This window comes from Euprymna scolopes, chromosome 45 (genome assembly GCF_053919585.1).
Source record: "Euprymna scolopes isolate OS-2025 chromosome 45, ASM5391958v1, whole genome shotgun sequence".
Taxonomy (NCBI): domain Eukaryota; kingdom Metazoa; phylum Mollusca; class Cephalopoda; order Sepiida; family Sepiolidae; genus Euprymna; species Euprymna scolopes.
Genome location: NC_136526.1, coordinates 57,500,096 through 57,522,691, shown reverse-complemented (window position 1 = coordinate 57,522,691; position 22,596 = coordinate 57,500,096). Strand labels below are relative to the sequence as shown.

At 33.9% G+C, this 22,596-nt stretch overlaps 1 protein-coding gene across 1 annotated transcript in view; it reads right to left on the bottom strand.

Annotated features, from left to right (window-relative positions):
• Positions 1-1,481: 1,481 nt before the first annotated feature.
• Positions 1,482-22,596, bottom strand: part of LOC145269199 (uncharacterized) — a 52,528-nt gene continuing 31,413 nt past the window's right edge. The window contains exon 3 of the mRNA XM_080124818.1: positions 1,482-3,383. Within this exon, the coding sequence (XP_079980944.1) occupies positions 2,748-3,383 (636 nt within the window). The 3' untranslated portion in view covers positions 1,482-2,747. The remainder of the gene's footprint in view (positions 3,384-22,596) is intronic.

Genomic DNA, 22,596 nt, shown 5'->3' with positions numbered 1-22,596 from the left:
GTTCACACACTCTATTTCTGTATTTCTGTTCAAACCTTTATCATTTAAACCAGGGTTGCCACTCACTCTGACTTATTCCATAAAACTATGTCAGGTTTGACAGCAGCATTTTCAAGGTAGGTGGCTGAAGGGATTACATAGTCATAATGTAACACTGTGTATTCGCATGAATTTTTAAATGAAAATTGGTTGAATATGTTGTTCCACAGGCTCGACAATAATATTTCTCTTTTTTAAAAAATGTTCTTATTTTGTTCAAGACATTTTTAGTCCCTTATAAATATATATATATAAAAAGGTGTAGTTGCAAGAATCGGTGGACCAGCATAATTATGGCGTAAATGTTTGTGGCATTACTACTACAAAGATATTTGTAAAGGTTATTATAATAGATTGCTTTTCATTGGAACAAAATAATTTAGAAGTTGCAGAAACAATTTCTTATAAGAATTGCAAAAGAAATCTTTCATTTCACTTCGGTCAAAGTTCTCAGAAATCAAAACATCTCAATTCCTGAAGCTAATGCTTGCATCTCATATATTAGATACAGAAATATTTGGATATTCCAGTAAAAGTTTTCCTCCAAACGCTAAGTTAGTAAAGAACTTGGAACATTATTCTCTCCGGTGTCTTTTTCAATTAAGAGTATGCTAGCTACATTTTACCACAAACTTTATGAAAGTGTGTCTTCGTATTACCACAAACTTTATGAAAGTGTGTCTTCGTATGTGTTTTTAAAATTAAATTCATACAAAATGAAGATCCACATGTTTCAGACAAGGTTAGTTAGGACTTTTAAAGCTTCTGAAAGATTTTCATGGTCTTCTCCAGACAAAGTTCAAGATTTCAAAACAAAATTTGGGGTTTGTTTTACAATTCACAGCGATTCAAAAAAAAATGGTCGAAATGAAATATATGACAAATAAATGATGGACAATAAAAGTTACTTTGTATCATTTTTTGGTATTTTTAAGTATTTTTAAGTGTTTTTAAGTGTTTTTTAGTATTTTTAAGTATTTTTAGTATTTTTAAGTATTTTAAAGTGTTTTTAAGTATTTTTAAGTGTTTTTTTAGTATTTTTAAGTATTTTTAAGTGCTTTTTAGTATTTTTAAGTGTTTTTAAGTGTTTTTAAGTGTTTTTCATTTCATTTCAAATATTCTCTTTACAGCTTTGAATTTCCAATCAATAAATTCATAATCTTTTTTACCCCTAATAAAAGAAAAGCAAAAAATAAATAAAAACAACTAAGAAAAGCGTAAATACAATTTAAAAATAAGGAGTTACTTTTGTATAAAAACAAATATGCTCATTAACATAATTAAGACAATAAATACTAGTTGTTTTAAAATAAAAATGAATAAATTATAATATAAACTTTTAGTGTTGATTAAAACAATATGGAATACTAACGCCTCTCCACTGCGACACGAAATCGTACTACCCTCTCCTCCCTCTCCTCTTCTTACTTTCTTCACCACACCTTCCTCCAAAACCATTCACAAAGTATGCAGCCCACTTTTTTCCAGAACGTTATCACAATTGGTGGGGGACGATTCGTCGCCATTGGAAAGTTCCATTCATGCATATTTTTTTTACAGAGAGGATAATGTTATTTGTGCCAGCTGCCACTACTTCTTTCCCCTTGTGCCTCCGCAAAAAATAAAATTATAAATGAGAATAAAAATAGATGGAGATTTGAATCTTTATCACAAAGATGAGGTATCACTTGTATGCACAATGCAATTTCAAAACAATGTTTTTCGATTTTATTTTCAATATTTAAAAAATAGTTTAATGGTATTTTATTAATACTAAAACAAATAATTTAATAACACTCTAATTTTATTCTTAATGTTTTGACACAAATTTTTACTGGACATAAAGAATACAATCTTTAAGACAGTTTCCATATTTTCGCACCTGTTTCTGCTTTATCATTTTCATGGCAAGTGTTCACCTGAACTCAAATCTATGGTCCCCATGGCCTGACTTTCACAAAAAACACTCATCTAGCTGAAACCACTATCAATAAAGTTCTTGATGAGCCATCTCCTTAAGCAATCCAATTTACTAAATTTTCACTACTAATGATTACTACATTTTCCCACTGACTACTGCATATTCATTAACCCTTATCCTTGAGTGGATTGTGGTCTTGATAAGTGGCGACTCTTTTGTTAAAAAAGGTAATAATAGAAATATTGCCTCTGCAAGGTAAAAGTCAGAATTCAAGGATTTTTCAAGTCTGTACGACCCTGTTCACAGTAATAAGATTGACAAGAATATTTTGTTCAAGCTGGGGGTGGGGGATACTACCAGATGTCAGACATTTTTAATCCATTTGTGAGTAAACACCTGTCTAGCAGATAACACTATCAATAATTTCCCTACTCTTTATCTGTGCCTAAACCTAAACATAGATTTCATGAACAAAGCTTCTTTCTTGGAACTGCACACCTATGAAATTGTCTTCTGTTTTTTCTGCTTTCCAGCTGACAATATGGTTGTCTTCAAGTCTAACGTAAACAAGTTTTTGATGAGCTGTTCTATATAAGCAAACAAATTTACCAAATTTCCATTACTAATGATTACTTTATTATCCAATTTTTACTGCACACTTTTTAACCCTTATTTTCGAGTGGCCTCTTGGCCTTGATAAGTGGTCATGCCTTTGTAAAAAAAACATATGTAAACATGCCTAAGAGTAATGGATGGATATTAATTTTCATAAAATTCCGCATGGATGTTATTTTCCGATGTGCGTTTCCAGATGTCTTTTCATATTAGCATTGTCCGAAACTGCAAAGCCGCAAATGTCACAACTATAAGGTTTCTCTCCAGTGTGTATTCTAACATGGATTTTTAATTGTGAACTGCTAAAAAATGTTGAACCACACACTTCACAAGAAAAAGGCTTTTCTCCACTGTGCCTTCTCACATGCCGCTTCATCGTCGAATTGTCTGAAAATGCTCGTCCACATTGAATACAAGCAAAAGGTTTCTCTCCAGTGTGTGTTCGAATATGAGTTTTTAATTCAAAAGCGCGTGAAAATGCCGATCCACAAATTAAACACGAATGAGGTTTATCACCAGAATGAGTACGCATGTGCCTTTTCATCGTCGATTTGTCGAAAAATGACTTTTCGCAAACGTTGCAATTATAAGGTTTTTCTCCAGTGTGTGATCTAACATGGATTTCTAATTGCGAATTCTGTTGAAATTCCAATCCGCACATTAAACAAGTGTAGAGTTTTTCTCCAGTGTGAATTCGAACATGTCTTTTTAAGTTTGAATTATTGGAGAAAGACGAGCCACATACTTGGCAAGGATAGGATTTTACTCTTTGTTTCATTTTATTGCAGTTTGGAAATAAATTTTTTACAAACTTTCACAAAAAAACACTTATCTAGCTGAAACCACTATCAATAATTTCCCCTATTCTTTATCTGTGTCTAAACCCAAGTCTAGATTCCATTAACAAAGCTTCTTTCTTACAACAGCAGACTGTAATATGGTTGTCTTCAAGTCTTATATAAATAAGATCTTGGTGATCTGTTCCTTTAAAGAATCCAATTTACCAACTTTCCACTACTAACGATTACTATGATATTGTCCCATTGACTCATTAATCTTTATCCTTGACTAGACTCTTGGCCTTGGATGCTGGTGACATTTTGTAAAAAAAATGATCCCCTAGTCGAAATTCTAATTCATTTGTTCCTTTTATTTTTGTTCTTTTTTCACCAACCTTTTCTGCAGTAGATGTGTGTAAATCTTAAAGAAATTCACAATATTTCTGCATATTCATTTTAATTCGGTTGAAATTCTCAGAAATCAAGGGTTTCCCTTCCTTGATCTCAGAAGTTATTTGGGTTGAACGCTGTATTCGGTTGACTTATTCTGTTATGTTGGCCTTAAGTAATGAATAAAGTTTTTTTTTCTTTTTACAAAGGAGTCACTTGAGAATAAGGGTTCAGTTAGATATGATTCATGAAACATTTTGGTTAATAATTCTTAAATTTTGATTATTTAAGTCCAACTTACAATATAGTAACACAACTAGCAAGGACATAGCATTTTTTATATGAAATATATGTGCAAAATTGATCCCTCATTGTAATTTCTAAACTAAATGTTTATTTTTGGACCAAATTATATTAATCGATAGCAATGATGTGTGTTAATAATGGTTCCTTATAAGTCTGCAACTAGCAAGGTCATAAATACTATTGCAATGCCCTAAAAAGTAGTTTTACTTAATCATTAAATGAAGGATTGTTTTATATGAAATTTATAAGTGAAACTGATCCCTCATTTTAATTTCTAAAATAAATGCTCATTTTCTTGTTTTCTTTTTTTCAAGTTTTTCATAGTGTTCTTCATGATTGCCAAAAGAGATATAATTTCATTTTTAGAGTAAAGGTGTTTAACAGATGGAATTGTAACGGGCACATGGAACTGGAATGTTTGAAATCTTCCTAAGATTCCAGTTTCTTTTCATGTGTTTGCATATGTTCTTTCAAACAGGAATTATTTTAAAATGGCGACTCTACAAGTAAAACGTTTCTGAATGTGATTATTTAATTGAAAATTGTTTGAAAATTCTGATCAACACAAGAAATCAAATCATTGTTTATCTTGAAGATGATTCATTTAAATTGAGCAAATGATGTGTATATATATTTATATATTCTCTTCTGAGGAGTTCAGCTGTATATTTATAGTTTATCCTTTCCCATAATTGTTCATCTCCAATGAATTCAATAGGCATTCTTTCAGCATGTAGACTTAATAATAACACGGCTTATCTAATGATTTCAAATATATTCACCGGTAATTAGATTTTGTTTGTGCTCCTGTCCCATTTATCTGTAAACAGAGGAGAAATATTATTAAAATAAAAAAGAAATGACAATAATAAGAGATAGTGTAATCAATACAGTTGGTTTATAATTGTTTTGATGATAAGATAAGGCACTTGAATACCAGACATCTTGAATTAAAAGAACGCATATGTTTAAAGGGATAAATTATCATATAATATAGGACAAGACTAACACATTCAATTATAGAATCTTGCAATCATCAGCCACACTGATGAGCCACCTTAACTGAGAAACATGTGTCTGTTGATATCTATTATATATATATATATATATATATATATGTCTTTTTTCTCCTATTCCCTACACAATTATTTTTACCCTCGCTGTTAATTTATGGTCTTTTGACCACGTTTTTAAATGATGTTTTCTCCCCCCCCTCTACTGCCAACATATATCTTGAAAAAGGATTGGCTGAAAGACATTTTAACTTTTATAGATATATTGATAAATGTGTGTGTGTTATTTTAGTAAAGTAAATTCTCTGTTGTCAACATTAGATTTCTTCATGAGATACATACATTCAGATTTATTTAAGCTTTAGAAAAGCTTGAGTTTGTTAGACATTGAATACTTTTCTATCTTCAATTAACTATGTAACTCTGTTTTATCTTATACTAGCATGGGTGTCCGGCGTTGCCCGGGTATTTGGAGATGTATGTTGAGCAAAAAAAATAAAGTAGTAATTTTTTTAACTTTGAAAATCAACGTGGTGTAGCGGAAACATCGAAGGCGATCACCATCCTTCACAAAAAAACAGAACCTGTTCTTGTCTTCCTCCAGTGCAAGGCGAACCATCAAGAAAGCTTTCCTGATGTCTGCAATCAAGACAAACTTATTCGATCTAAGACATCAACAGGTCCAACATATCTCCTGTCATATTCACACCAGAGTATGCAGCCTCGTTAAGAGAAGCAGAGCCACTGACCTTCAAGCTACAGTTAAATACAGGCCTGATTTTAGTAGTAGCTGCCGGATCCGTCTTGAAAACTGGCCACACTGATGAGCCACCTTAACTGAGAAACATGTGTCTGTTGATATCTATTATATATATATATATATATATATATATGTCTTTTTTCTCCTATTCCCTACACAATTTTTTTTACCCTCGCTGTTAATTTATGGTCTTTTGATCACGTTTTTAAATGATGTTTTCTCCCCCCCCCCCTCTGTTGCCAACATATATCTCGAAAAAGGATTGGTTGAAAGACATCATGATAGTTTTTTTTCTTGCTCCACGCCTTATTTACCCTCTTTATCTGATGTAGACTTAAGAGAAATATACTTTAGAAGTGTATTTTGGTCTTTTTGAAAGTTTCTTTTTAATCGTTTATTTTAAACCACAAAAAAACCCTCAATAATTAATTATGGCACTATGTTCGGTGTCCTTTAAAAGTATTATAAAATTATGTACCCATAAAAATCTTTATATATATATATATATATATAAGAGCAAATAGTTAATAAGACATGTTAAAAAACACTTTAAAAAAAAGTTAAAAACATTTAATCTGAAAAGGAAACACTTAATAAGTGGATAGTCCTTAATCCGCGGAGTTTCGAAGAAATACTTTCCTCCTCATCAGAGGGTAGGAATTAGCAAAATGCGGGATCGGATTTTGCATACAAAAGTATTTGATGAAACTGCAAGTAAGTCAAAGATCTTACTTGATAACAAAAAGTGAAGCAGAGGGAATATGGTGAAGAAAAAGGTGATTTCACATGAATGGATAGTCTGGTGAAAGGTAAAGTATCCAATGACGGTAAAATCCAAAAATGTAAATCCAAGAAAGTTCATTAAATTTCTATTCGCATAAGTACATGGTAAACAGCTGATGATCCCCATTTTCTATTTAAAAAATTTTAGTTAAGGTTTTCTCTTTTCATCCTTATATAGTTAAATTCTCTTTTATCGTTGAAGATTCTTGAGAAATCGGCTTATGCAAGGGCTAAGCCTATTTCTATTTAACAATTTTAGTTAATGCCTTTTTTTCCATTCTTATATAAATGAATTCTCTTTTGTAATTATACAGTTTTTAGAAGTCGGATTATGTAGGTACTAAGTCTGCGATAGGTAAAATCTAGCATTAAACTGCATTCTTTATTAGGAGTTTGGTAGAGTTCTCAAAGGTCAAATCGTTGAACTTTGACCCCTTAAAAGCCAAATTTCTGTCCGAAAACCGATCACAAAGATTTTCCACTGTATATCAAATTTCGAGTCCATAGACTTAAAATTGACAGAGTTATTGTGTAGGGAAATGCACACAGACACGCTCACTTATATATATATATATATATATATATATATATATATATATATAGGCTAGTTAACATGTCGCAGAATGGATCTTGTAATCCTAAACTTACTTTTTAATAGTTTATCTTTTTATTTTTTTTATTTTATTTATCTATTTTTTTTTAATATTTTAGTAAAAATAGTAACCATATTATTTTACATCTTTTTTATTGGGGATGTGGTATTATCCACTGAAGAACCATGTATTTAACAGCTGTCCTGTTTTTAAATCTCCGAAACATCTACATGGTAAGCAGCTAATGATTCCGTTTTCTATTTACAAAATTTTAGTTACGGTTTTCTCTTTTCATCCTTATGTAGTTAAATTCTGTTTTAAAATTGAGACTTTTGCGAAATCGGCTTATGTAAGTGCTAAGTCTATTTTAGTTAATTTCCTTTTTTTTCTTTTCTTTCTTTCATCTTTATAGAAATGAATTCTCTTTTGTAATTATACAGTTTTTAGAAGTCGGATTATGTAGGTACTAAGTCTGTGATAGGTAAAATCTAGTTTCTTCTTTTCTGGGAATTTAAACTGCATTCTTTATTTTAATATTTTATTATTCAAAGCTTCTTTAGACTATATATATATATATATATATATATATATATATATAATTTTATCACCTCCTATTCTTATTTTTAGACACCATCTTTCAAGTTACTGCGCTATTTTATCCCAATTCAATTATTCTAATTTAAAAAAAAAAAAAAAAGATTCTTTCGTAATCTCGTGTCATTTTATTTATTTAATCTATCACCACTATATTTCCAAACACAATTTTTAATCTCTACGATATTTTATCTTTTAGACGTAATCCACTACACTAGTTTACTCTAATTAGTTCTTCTCTCATAAAATGTATATACATGTATATATGACATCTAATTTACATAAGGAAAACACGCTGCTCTCCCCCATCATTATATATAGACCCAATCCTCCGACTCTCTCGTCAATGACCATCCCTCTTGAAGAAGCCCGCATAAATCGGGCGAAACGTTGAGTATCCAGGTCCTTCCACCTCCATTTTATTTCATATATATATATATATATATAAATGGGTTGAGAAATTCCAACGAGAGAAAGATGTGTATTTAAATGAAGGGGGTCACCAACAATGTGTATTAGAGCATTTTCGTAATCTGCCACCACTCGGAAACATATCAAACGGACTACGAAAATGGTCTTTTATATTTTAAACACATCTTAAGTATATTGTAAATATTTTACATTTTAAATACTTTCTGAAGAGGATTCCTCACAGAGCGTCTGAAACGTGTTAAAAACTATTTCAATGATTTAAAAAATATTATTACAATGATCTAAACATATTTTTTAATGAAAAATCGAAACACAGAATAATAAAATAATGTTAAAAATGCACATAGGTGGTGACCTCCCTCATTTAAATATATATATATATATATATATATATATATATAGGTAACCATTTGGGAAGGCTAGACACCGTATGTACCATACAAAGTCATAGAAATTTCCAAGTTTGTATCTGGGGGTGCATTAATTCACTCGGAGAGATACACTCCCACCTTTTGTTAAAGACGCATCTAGGAGAAGGAAAACTCCGATGTAAAATCTGAGGTCTACTGTATGCTCTGTCTTGAGGCAATCATCTGTAGCAACAAAGATTAGCAGTTGTGTCAAATGGCTGGTTCTACACAAAGCCTTCACCGCTACAAGCAAACCAGTAAAGGAAAAGTAAGTTTTTCATGTAAAAAACAGAACATATTTAAACAAAATATATAAATAAATGTACTTTTGTGAAATAAAAATACCAATGCAGAGTTCCTCCTAAAATAGGACACCATGATTTGGAATAGTAGGGTTTTCCTTATTTAAAAAACTAGCAGGGGTACCCGGCGTTGCTCGGATGTTTCGAGGTGTGTGCGGTTTTGAGTAAATCAAAACAAAAGAATAAAGTACCAGAAGTGTCTTCCTGAGACTGTTCATAATGTTCCCATTGTCGGCTTCTTTTATCGACATTGTTTCACTGTTTATGAATATTGAAATAAAATACATTACTACTTTTATCGACATCTTAAAAGTTTTCTTACTCTTTTTAAATGACAACGTTAATGTTTATGAATATTGAAATAAAATACATTAGTAAACATTTATTAATATTTTTTTTTTACTGTTTATGTGTCAATGTTATCCACTTTTTCTTTTCTGATCATGAAATATTATATATATATGAAATATTGAAATTATTCTTATATTGAATATTAAAATAGAAGACATTACTACACATTTATTAATAATATCTGATTGAATATTGCAATAATACTTTCGTTTAATTAATGTTATTTTCTTTTGTAATAGCATTTTATTTTTAAATGACGACGTTTGTACTGTTTATGAATATTACAAGAAAAATAATTACTAAACATTTATTAGTAAGAAAATGGGTGCTAGTGCACTGATTATCCGCGCTATATTTGTAATCGTATTTCTAAGATTAAAGTTTAATGTTTTTTTCGTGCTGTAATAACGTTATTATTTAAGAAGCTATTCTTAACATGGGGAGGGTGCAAATGCTCCTAAAAAAGTAGAATCACATTTTACGGAATGTTAATTTACAATAACAGGTATGGCATCATTGGCACTTCTGCATGTCAGTAACATGGAGCTAATGCGTGTAATTTAGTTTCAAGAACCGCCGACAGATGTCGTTTGTCAGGCAAAGAACCGGGGTCGATAACTATTGTTGTAATGAAAAATGATAATGGAAAAAAAAAAAAAAAAAAAAAAAAGGAGGAAGTTTAATTCAACGCACAAAATTAAAAACAAAAAAAAAGTTGGGAAATTATTTTAATATTCATTTTAAGAAAATGCTATTAAAAAAGAAAAAGTCGATAAAAGTGAGACATAAACAGTAAAACATAAAAAAAGCTATTAATAAATGTTTAGTAATGTATTTTATTTCAATATTCATAAACATTAACCTTGTATTTTAAAAAGTAAGAAGTCGATAAAAGTGATTAAAGTGAGATATTATTAATGTGTAGTTATGTATTTTATTTCAATAATAATAAACATTAACGTTGTCATTTAAAAAGAGTAAAAAAAGTTTTCCAAAGTCGATAAAAGTGATTAAAAGTGAGATATTATTAATGTGTAGTTATGTATTTTATTTCAATAATAATAAACATTAACGTTGTCATTTAAAAAGAGTAAAAAAAGTTTTCCAAAGTCGATAAAACTGATTAAAAGTGAGATATTATTAATGTGTAGTAATGTATTTTATTTCAATATTCATAAACAGTGAAACAATGTCGATAAAAAGTTGTTACTATGGCAACGAAAACATGTCCTTACAAAGAAAGAAAGAAAGAAAATAAAAGAACGGAAGGAAAGAGCAAAACGGAAGTTGTGAAAGTTTGGTGCGTTTCACGTAAATGTAAATCCAGGTTTTCATAAAACTCTAACCATGCGGGTTATAACGAAATCGAAGTAATGTAATTGTGAATTCAATTCCAGGTAACGGATTGTGTTCTGTTTTAATGTAATTTTATTATAATAAATGCTTTATAAATTGTGTTTATGTTTTATGCTATTCAATGGCAAAGTAACCGTGGTTCGTTTCAGCATAAGTCCAGACCAGTTTTTAGATAAATTCTAACCGGTGATCGGTTTTAAATGTCTCCTGTGAACGTTCTGGAACGGTGTAAGTGAGTGGCGGTGGTAGGATGAATTTGTTAGAGAGAGTATACTTTACTACTTCCATTAAATGTAACCGATTTTTACAGTGGACTCTCACCAGACAGAATATAGGAAACTCTGATCAGCAAGATACTGGACAGCTAATAAGCCTATAACATACGACAGATGTCGCGATTCAGTTTGTGAAGGATACGGCTGCACCAAATGTATACAGGTGCAGTCCTATAAATGTCAAAGTCGGAGGGGAAAAAATGAGTTCATTTTATTTATATAGAGATAAAATGCTGGTAATTAAAAACTTTAGTTAAAAAGTTTTGGGTCAAAATGCGATAGAGTACCAACAAAAGACTTACCTTATAAAAGTTGATTTTTGGGGTATTTTGCTCTATTTTTAACAAAAATTACATTTAAAATTGTTGTCAACAAGTATGTTTTATGATATTAAGTCTTATTATTCAATGTTTGTTTCCATTGGTCGCCATGCTTGTTTTTGTGTGTGCATTCAATTATTTAATGTCATCAATAAGGACAATGATAGTAATGATGACAGGACATAACAAGTGACATCTCTTATAAATAAAATAATATATAATCTTATTTACAAGGTGGGAGGATAAAATTGTTGCCCTAGAAAAGACAACATGATTCCAGCTCCGTTTGATGAAAACTGTTTTTTTTTTGTTGCAGACTATCTACTAGTCGGCCAATTGTGTACAAATCCCAAGAGTGATAAGAACTTTCTATCATGTCTGAAAGTGACATAATGCTCACCAAGTGGGATCAGTCTACTGATCCAAGTTATGACAACAGGACCATTGCCAGCTCCCTCAAAATACATTGCTGGATTACCACGAATAACGGGGACATGCCCAGGGTGATGAAAATAAAGTTTCCAACCATGACTATAGTAGTAATTATCTGTATTTAACATGGTAGTAATTATCTGTATTCAACAACCTACTGAGCAAACCAAGCATAGAGCTGAATGCAATTTAGACACATCTGATAGAGAGAACCTTAACATTAACAAAAAAAACAACTAAGAATTGTCCTAGTGACATATGGCCGACTGGTCCTAGACGTTGTATCAAAGTTTACAGTTACCCAAAGGTGCTGAGTTCAATCCTGAACGAAGGCAGTTAAAAGTAACATTCAAAAACTGAGAATCAGCAACTATGTCCCAGAGCCTAGCTAGAGTCCGAACACGGTACCCCCGTAATAATAATAAAGGGTTCAAGACTCCTAACAAACGGTTCCTCAGTTTGAGACAAAACAATTGATGAAGGCCGGAGAGCAAAACGGCCGAAACGTTGTGACTCTAACAACCAAGATGAGGAAGTCAGTCCGACAATCTCAATCAATCATTCCATGACTATGGTCTTTGGTATGGTTTCAAGTGAAGACCATATCATGCCACTTCATATCCTCAAAGTCAGCTTGAAAGTCAACCCAAAGTGTACTTGGATGTGTTGAAGAGTGTGGTAATCCCCTGTTGCAATCGTGTAGCAGCAGGACTTGGCAGCAGGCTTAAGAAAGAGTGCTACAACTTTGTACCCTTCTCTCACTGGCTAAACTCCTTCCTCCGATCTGAACCTGCTGGATTAATTCGTCTGGTCATCCATCGAGAACATTACCAACATGACCTCCCACAACACCAAGCTAGCTTGATCGCTGCTGAATATTTGCTGAGCTCCTACCAGCACTTGTGAAAAAGGCATGTTTCCAGTTTCAGACTCTTATCGAGGCGGTGATTGAGGCTGAAGGTGGTTACATTGAATAGATGTCTACTACATAATTAAGTTATCTGAATTGATTTTTTCAATAAAAGTTGTAAAATAAAGCTGTAGTATTTATTGTATTTTGTTTTTTACTTTAAATAAACTGCCATAAATGATCGTTTCTATTTTGATCAATAAAACCTTTTTTTTTTATTGCATTTTCACCCCAAACAAGGCACAATGAGGTGGGGGAGCTTCTATTTGGGACATATTTGCAGGGATACTATTTAGGGAGTTTTGCAGCAAGATGTTGGGGAGGGAGTAACATGGAAGGCAATTCCAAAATTTAGCAATTCTGGGGGAGAAACTATTAGAGTAGACGGCTTTCTGGCATCTGGGGATCTCTACTGTGTATGGGGTGGGATTTCGCTGCTTGTCAGGTTTGTTTTGGGTTGAGGGGTATAAGGGCTTGTAGTTCGTTAGAGCTCATAAAAATTAAAATACTTGTAAAACAGGCAGAGGGATGCAACATTTCATTGATGGGAGAGAGGCTAAATTCTGGCTGACAGTTTGGGGCCTGTTAGGTTGGCAATTCTCTTTTGAGCCCTGCCCAGGAGCAAGAAGCTGTTTACAGATGCACCAGCCCAAAGGTGACAAAGTGTAGTATCTGTTCTTCAGATGCTGCACTTCCATTTCTTGTTCTCTTTCCGTGGAGGAGCAGTCCTTCACGATTGAGACAATTTTTATTTTTATACCTTTTCTCCACGTTAAAAAACGACCCTGGTGTCTAACTCTGTCCCGTGGGGAGGCATTGTAAATAGGTACTCTAGAATTTGTTCAAACAAGTTTTTTTTTTATTTGAACTCCATAAAATTATTGAGTTAAGTGAATAAAAAATTTACTCATTTTCACAGAAATGAATGTTCAACTGTTTTCTTTAGGTACCTCCAACGCGAGACAGATCTAACCACCCTTATATGTAACATGATGTAACTGTAATTTTATTTTATTATCATAATTTTTATACCATTTAAAAGTTTCATATAAACTAGTAGTATTTTTCAATTTTTTACAGCCTACGAAAATAATGAAAATGCGAGACCAAAATTGTGTTTACATTATTGATGCCTTAAAACAACGTTCATATGTAGTGATCATTTTGAAGGCATAAACACACCCGTGTTTAAAATATCTAGCAAAAATCAGATTTTTATGAAATTTTGGATACGTATTCAATTTAAATTTACATATTAAAAGTCGGTTTCATTAAATATATGAGAGGAAACTCTTTTTTAAGTGTTCAAATTAAACAAAATAAATTTAGGTCCATAAAAATTGCAAAATTTTAGAAAGCTGAAGTGTTTAAATAATTAAAACGTATATATTGGGTTGAGCACTATCGTAAATAATCTCACTCGCTACTTAATTTGGCTGAAAAAATGCGAAGCTCGCGGTTTGTTTACAAACAAACGTTTGAGCACTTTACGAGTGGCGGACGGATGTTTATTTAAATAGACATTCGGACAGATTAGTTGTGGACACCGCTTCCGTGGTCAAGGGATAGAACTGCCGACTGTCATCACGACGGTTCTAGGTTCGATCCTCGGCTTGGGATAGGTGCTAGTCTAGCGGCACTGATGAGTTGTGATACAACGAGACAGGACTGTATGTCGATGACTAAAATATATTTTATATATATATATATATATATATATATAACCATTACAAAATTTACTTACCTTGAGGTTGTAAATAAAAATGGACATGAAATCAATATTATTCTGTTTAAAAAAAATTCAACGTTTTTTTTCTCAGTAATGTATATTATAATTAGTTAAATTACAAAAAACAGAATTCTAAAATATAATTCATTTTTAAAATATTTAAATAAAATAAAATTCCAATATTCCATTATATGAAGTTTTCAACATAGATTTTTGAGTAAGGTTTTCTAATTTAAGAAAAAAAAATTTCACATAATATAAAAAAAACTAGTTTCAATTATAAAATAGCAAATTTAACTACAACTTGAAATTATTTTAATTGTTATAAAAAGTTGATTTCTAGGGGGGATTTGATTTTAGCACCTATTTTTAAAAGAAAATGTACGGCAGTCTCTAATTAATAAATAATAGTAAAAAAACAAACAAAAAAAACACTGCTTCTCTGAATTCATTGAAGCAACTAGTAGCATCCATAAAAATTATGTACAATTCTAGGTGGACACAAAATGATGACATGGTTGATAATGCGTAATGTGTTCGTGATTTTACACAAAAATTTGGGCATATCTACAGTTCAAAAATAATATTTCAAATTTAAACTACATAATAACTACAATACTCCTGGTGATATTGGAGAAATTACTTCATAAAAAAAGGTTACACATATTCTTTTTTTTTTTTTTACAGAGGCATCACCACTTATCAGGGCCTAGAGACTACTCGAGGATAAGGGTTAAGAGTGTACAGTAGTGAATTGGACAATATAGTAATCGTTAGTAATGGAAATTCGGTAAATTTGTTAACTTAAGTGGAACGGCTAAACAAGTTCTTGATGAGCCGTTCCATTTAAGTTAACAAATTTACCGAATTTCCATTACTAATGATTACTATATTGTCCAATTCATTACTGTACACTCTTAACTGTTATCCTCGAGTGGTCTCTGGCCTTGATAAGTGGTGATGTCTATTTAAAAAAAAAATTATATTTGAAAAAAAAAAGAACAATATTGGGTGCTTACACAAAGAGAGGCAACAGATCGATTTTTAAAAATATATATTAAAAAAAAATAGATATCACCTACTATATTATGCCGAAAAGAGTAATATATTAAAAAATTACGAATATTCATCAATTACAACTGCTATTGTGTTTTTAGTTAAAAAGTCTATCGCTATGTTGTCATTGCGATATAATTTAAAATATGCTTTCTGGGTTATTTCCCCTGTTTCTGCAATCTTCATGGTCTACTCTAAAACATCTACAAAAATTGCAATTCTACCCAATCTTCCATAAAAATTGCTTTTTACTTTAAATAACCTTCTACTCGATGAATTTTCATAATATTTGGATATATTACTATTTTTTAACATTTTTTTTCTACATAGCAGTCACCACTTATAAAGGCCCAGAGGCTTAAGGGATCAAGTGTGTACCTTAGTCCATGGGGCAATATCGTAGTAATTGTTAGTAGTGTAAATTTGGCAAATTGAATTACTTAAGAGGAACGGCTCATCAAGAACTTGTTTACATTAGACATGAAGACGACGATATTGTAGTCAGCTAGAAAGCAGGGCAAACAGAAGAGAGTTCCAGAGGCGTGCAGTTCTAAGAAAGAAGCTTTGTTCATGGAATCCACATTTAGGTTTAGGCACAGATAAAGAGTGGGGGGAATTATTGATAGTGTTTTCAGCTAGACAAGTGTTTTTCGTGAAAGTTCGGCGAGATTATTTGACAGAGAAAAAAAATTATAAAAAAACATTTATTTATAAAACACAATAAACCAAAGGCTGAAATAAAATCAGAAAAAAAATTCATTTTTATTATTTTTTTATAATTTTTTTAGACTAAATGTACGACATTAGAGGCCGCCATTTTGCTTTTAAAATTTGACCTTTCTATGTTTTGACAGATTAGCCTTTTTCGGACAAATTTGGCCTTTTTTACGCTTTTTCATGAACTGTTTTTGGCCGCCATATTTTATTGTAATGGAAAAAATGCAAAAAAAAAAAAAAAAAGGCCAAATTTTATCTTTAAAAGGCCAATCTGTCAAACCTTAGAAAGGCCAAATTTTAAAAGCAATATGGCGGCCTCGAATGCAATACATTTAGTCTAATAAAAAATTATGAAAAAATAATAAAAATGAATTTTTTCTGGTTTTATTTCAGCCTTTGGGTCTAATAACCATAGATTGGAGCTCAGACGAGCACTTGCCATGAAAATAACGATAAAGCAGAGACAGGCTCGCAACAACGTCTCTTCTGCAGGGAAGAGAAAAGGGCATCCCCTACTAGGCTACGAAGTCTAAGTAATGAATATTTTTTTAAAAGGTCATATTTTAATATCTGTCGCCTCTCTCTATACAAGCATCCAATATAGTTACAAAAATTGTGCGAAAATAAACAGTCAATATTGAAAAAACGAACTCGAAACTGTTACGAACTGGGACGAGAATTAGGTTATCACCGCCAAATCCTAACTTCCGGCTGATTACAATCAGTTAATATGCCGGATCACCAAGAATATAGTGAATACTTACTTTTTTTTATTATTATCTCGATGAAATATCTGGATGAAGTTTATGTAAAATAATGGAGACTAAATTGAACAAAACGACGACAGTAAAATTCAAAATGGCGACTGAAAATGAGGTTCGCAGAAAATTAAAAAGAAACAAAAGATAATGATTTTACATTCATCATCTCTTTGATGATGAAGAAAAATTATTATTTTATTAAAAATGACAATCTCTAACAATTGCGTTCTCAAAATTAAGACAGCGTTAATGGATACAGTTGATGTAAATATGGAACGGAAGTCGCTAAGCATAACACGAAATACGAAACCATAGGGAAATATTTCATTGAAAAAAAAATCATTTTAGTTTTAACACTTCTTGTCTTGTCATTAAACAATAAAAATAAACTTTTTTCTTTTTTTGACATTTTTTTAAACAAAGTTTTTTTTGGTACTTGTAGTGTAGTTTAATTATGACATTAAAAAAAATGAAAATATTGGGGGAAAAATGATATTGTATGTACTCGTCATGGAAGAAAGTTTTAATGCAAAAAAAGCACTTAATTTGATGAAGTAGTTTTTGTTGTAGTTTTTTTACAGACGAAAATCAAACTTGGTAATGAGATCGCTCGTGTCGCGGCCATCTTGTTTTCCGCGGATGAGGAGGAGGTGCTAGGGGAGATAACTCCAATCACGGCTTAAAGTTTATCAAAATTTGACGAGATTATTTTGAAATATAGGCAGAAAAAATACTTAGATAACTATTTTAGTTTTTTTTTTTCACTTATTTTACAGAGTTTCTCTGTCAGTTTTTAACCCCTTTTTTCATTTTCTCCTTTGTTAATCGGCGATTAATAATCGCTTTTTCGTTTAAAGGCACCCGGCCCTCCCCGTTTCCAGAAATAGGAAACATGGCAAACGATCTCATTAAAATTGGATTTTTCTCTGTAAAAAGAAAGAAAGAAAAAAAAAAAAGAAAAGAAACGGTACTTGTACAGTTTAATCAAGACATTAAAAAAAATGAAAATATCGAAAAATGGTTATATCGCACGTTACGTATTCGTTATGGAACGAAGTTCTCCGAAAAAAAAAAATTCATTTAATTTCATCAAGTATTTTTATTTTTTATATTTTTTTATTTTTTTACAGCGAAAAAACAATTTGTTATGATACCGAGCAAAAGGTGCGATTTTTAGGAAGAAAAGCTAGTATTAAAGATGGGGAGGGGGTGTCGTGATAATACATACTTTGGAAGCATTGATAAACAGACTCGAAGGTGGTGTAAAATGCGTTCTTTATTGTCTAGTAGTAAACGTTGCACTGAGAAACAATGGCGGACGAGATTCATACGTCACGGGCCAAGGGGCATAACTCTAGGCGACTAATAGTCTCTTAGCCTATATTATGACATCCCTTCCCTTCCATATATATGTATATAGTCCAAGGGCGATATTTAGCCTTTATCTGATTAAGGGATAACATAGTCTCTAATATATTATTTAGCTTGTCTCCATTGTTCTAGGGTAATGGTATTGTCTCTTTTTTTTAGGATAGTGTAACCTATAAGTTCAGTTTCTGAGGAGCATTCACTCGTCTCTGAGATCTTCTTAATTCGGGGGTGAGTTTCTCAGTTCGGGTGTGAGGCGTGCCGCTGGAGTGTTGTTCGGTGGTCGGCTGTTCGATTTGTTTAGGGGGGGGGCCTTCCTTCTGGGTGGGATCCGGTGGAGAGTCGCTGGGGCGAGGTTGGTCGGATCTATTTGCGGTTGATCTCCTCCCAGCTGGTCTGAGGAACTGCCTGTTCCTTCTATAGGTGTTACCGTTCTCAGATTCAACTATGTAGGATCTGGGTGTCACGCTGGAGCGCTGAATTTTTCCAGGCTCCCATATCTTTGCTTTTTCCTGCTGGACATAGACATTCTGTCCTGCATGTAGGTGGGAGTGGTGTCTGTTATGTTTCCTGTCATAGCAGACCTTAGAATGATCTTTCTGTTTCTGTATGGCTGTCCTAGTCTGCTCATCGCCAAGTTGTTGCTTGGATACTAGGGGTGTCCGTATTTTTCGTCCGTTGAGTAACTCTGCCGGGGACTTAATGTCTGATAACAGTGGCGTGGCTCTGTAAGCCATCATTGCTAGGTAGCTGTCTTGACCAGTTTCCCCTGCCTTCGTCAAAATTTTCTTGCATGTTCCCACCATTCTTTCGGCGAATCCGTTAGACTTGGGGTAATGTGGGGACGATGTCCTGTGTTGGAAGCTGTACGTCCTGGCGAAATCCTTGAAATCTTTACTTGTAAATTGTGGACCATTGTCCGAGTACAAGATTTCCGGCACTCCTTGTTCCTGAAATATCGTCTTAATACTTCTAATAACGGATATTGATGAGGCGGACAGAAGGCGTCGTACGAAGGGGTTTCGGCTGTACTGATCTGCCACAAGCAGATATTCTTTCCCTGCCAATGTGAACAAGTCTGTGCTGACGTACTGCCAGGGGTACGTAGGGGTTTCGTGCTGGAGTATTGATTCGGGCGGGATACTGGCTTGGTATTTCTGGCATGTGTGGCACTCTCGGACTATATCTTCTATGTCCTTATTTAACCCTATCCAGTACACCGCTGAACGCGCTCGTAACCTCGTTCTCTCTACTCCTTGGTGTGAAGCATGCAGCTCTTCCAGTATGCCTCTTTGCAACGAGGCTGGGATAATGATTCTCTGGCTCTTGAGTAGAATTCCATCCTGGACCCCAATCTCATCTCTAAAATTCCAGAATGGCAGGAGAATTCCTGGGCAGTCAGCCCGGTTGGAAGGCCAGCCGGTCAATACCATGCTTACAAGTTGCTTTAGGAGTGGATCCTGGGATGTTTCCACTCTTATATCTTCAACTCTCGTCAGCGCAAAGTTGAGGTATGAGATCATGCTATGGACATTGAGATCGATCCCTTCAATGTGCCCACTGGGTCTGGGTGCTACTCGTGACAAGCAGTCTGCAATTGGAACTGTTTTTCCTGGGGTATATTTTACAGTAAAATCATATCCCTCGACCTTCAATAACATTCTAGCCAGTCTTGGGGGTGCTTGTGCTAGATTTTTCAATGCTATCGACTCCAATGGCTTGTGATCCGTATGAATTGTCGTTTTGTGGCCCCAAACGTAACTGTGAAATTTCTCCAGGCCAAAGACGATAGCCAACATCTCCCTCTCTATGTTTGAGTAGCGTGTTTCTAGTCCGGAAAGTGCTTTGCTCGCGAATGCTACTGGTCTGTCGTTTTGTAGCAGAGCCGCGCCTATACCCATTGAAGACGCATCTACCTGTAGCACTATTGGTTCTTTAGGGTCGAAGTATCGGAGTGTCGTATGATTTCCGATCTCTTTTTTGATTTCTTCGAATGCCTGTTGCTCCTGTGAAGACCATGTGAAGTCATTCTTCTTCGATGTTAACTCACGTAGGGGTTTTGTCAGTGTCGCTAGTCATGGAGAGAATTTGTTCAAGTAGTTCACCAGGCCTAGGAAGCTGGTGAGCTGCTTTGCATCCTCGGGGGGTTGCATCTGTGTGATCGCCTCTATTTTCCGGGGATCTGGCTTGACACCGTCTCTTGAGATTATGTGGCCGTAGAAAGGGATTTCGGAGGTTTTCACCACAAATTTCGCTGAATTAAACCTGCAGTTTCTTTCCCTTGCTCTAAACATTAGCTGCCTCAGTGCCTTGTCATGGTCACTGCCGTCTTCCTCGAATCCGTACACTACTATGTCGTCGCATATGGATAGGACATTTTCGAGGTCTCCGAAGTTTTCCTGCATGGCTCTTTGGAACTCATCTTGGGCAGATTTGACTCCCATGGGGTACCTGTTGTACATGTATCTGCCATGTGGGGTAATGAATGTTGTGAGACGTCTCGACTTTTCGTCCAGTTTCAAATGCCAGTAGCCGGACTTGATATCGACTTTTGTGAACCATCTAGCGTTGTCTAGTTCCGCAGTGATGTCTTCGAATGTCGGAGTCGCATAGTGTGGTCTGTGCACTGCTTTATTTAAGTCTCGGGGGTCGAGGCATAGCCTGACCGATCCGTTCCTTTTAGTGGTACAGACGAATGAGTTTACCCAGGGCGTTGGGTCCTTTACAGGGGAAATTATTCCCTGGGCCTCTAAGGAGTCCAACTCCAATTTCAACTTTCCTTTTAGGGATATTGGGACTCGACGTGGTGGGTGGACAACTGGTGGTACTTCGGGGTTTAAATGGATGGTGTGTTCACCTGGCAGACAACCAATGGAGTCGAATACGTCTGGAAATTCCTCAATGATTTTCCTCCTTTCTCCAAGGTTTCCCATCGTACATGGTTCCTGCACGGGGACCGGTTTCATGTCGTGCGGGGGAGTAGGCCGGGATGCTTTGTCCGTCACATGAGTTGTGTCCGTTTTTATAGCCAAGTTAAGGGTGACTAGCCCTAATTCTCTTGATGTTTGGAGTCCTATTAGTATAGGGTCTCTTGATTTCACCACGTGAAAGGTCGTTTTAACGAACTTGTCGCGGGATCTGACCCCTAAACGACAGGTCCCTTCTTGGTCTATCGTTGAGCCTCCAAACGCAATTAGCCTGATATATTTATCCAATGTCCTTTCTTCTCCCTGTCGAAAGGGAAAAGTGTCACTTATTTCCTGGCCCTCGATACCAGACCATATTAGCAAGTAATTTAACTTTGTGTCTGAATCTACGTCTTTCATTGGGCCGTCGAAATATAAATGAACTTGCCTGATAAATCGGTCCATTGATTTGGCCAAATTTGAAGTGTTCCAATCGATTGTTGGAGGTGGTAGTTGCGAATATGTATTCATCGTCGATTGCGAGAAAATACCGACACCACGTGTTTTTGTATTAATTTTTTTTTAGATCCCGAAAATGTTCGTTTTTTTTTTTTTTTTTTTTTAGGGTAATATTGTTACTATTCCTTTGATTCTTTTGAGGATCCCACTTCAGACACCATGTCGTGATAATACATACTTTGGAAGCATTGATAAACAGACTCGAAGGTGGTGTAAAATGCGTTCTTTATTGTCTAGTAGTAAACGTTGCACTGAGAAACAATGGCGGACGAGATTCATACGTCACGGGCCAAGGGGCATAACTCTAGGCGACTAATAGTCTCTTAGCCTATATTATGACAGGGGGTGGAGGCGCTTTAACTGGAGTTATCTCCCCATGGCATGTTTAACAAATTCCGTAATGGCTGACTTCAACGCGCTCTCATAAGAACGTACTTTTTCGCTGAAAACAAAAACAACTACTCGATCAAATCAAATGAAATGTTTTTTCCGGGGATCTTCAGTCCAAAACGGATACGTACAATATAACTTTTATTTTTCTCGATATTTCCTTTTTTTAAGTCTTGATTAAACTGTACAAGTACCGAAAAAAATACAACTTGATCGAATTAATTTTTTTTTTTTTTTTTTTTGCATGAACACTTTATTCCATAACGGGTACGTGCAATATGACTTTTTCTTTCGTTATTTTTATTTTTAATGTCTTGATTAAGTAGCGTTTTCTTAAACACGTGTGTTATCACTGACACTGTGAAAGACATACTATCTAACAAATTACAAAATATATCAAAGAAAACTTCATGTATAGAAATGTAAAAAAAAAAAAATGATTATTTTTTTTATTGTTTCATGATAACACAGGATTTGTAAATGTGTAGTTTAGCGGCGTAAATTATTTGACAGACAAACAATTATAAAAACGATTAATTTTTATATAAAACCCAAACACAAAGGCTTAA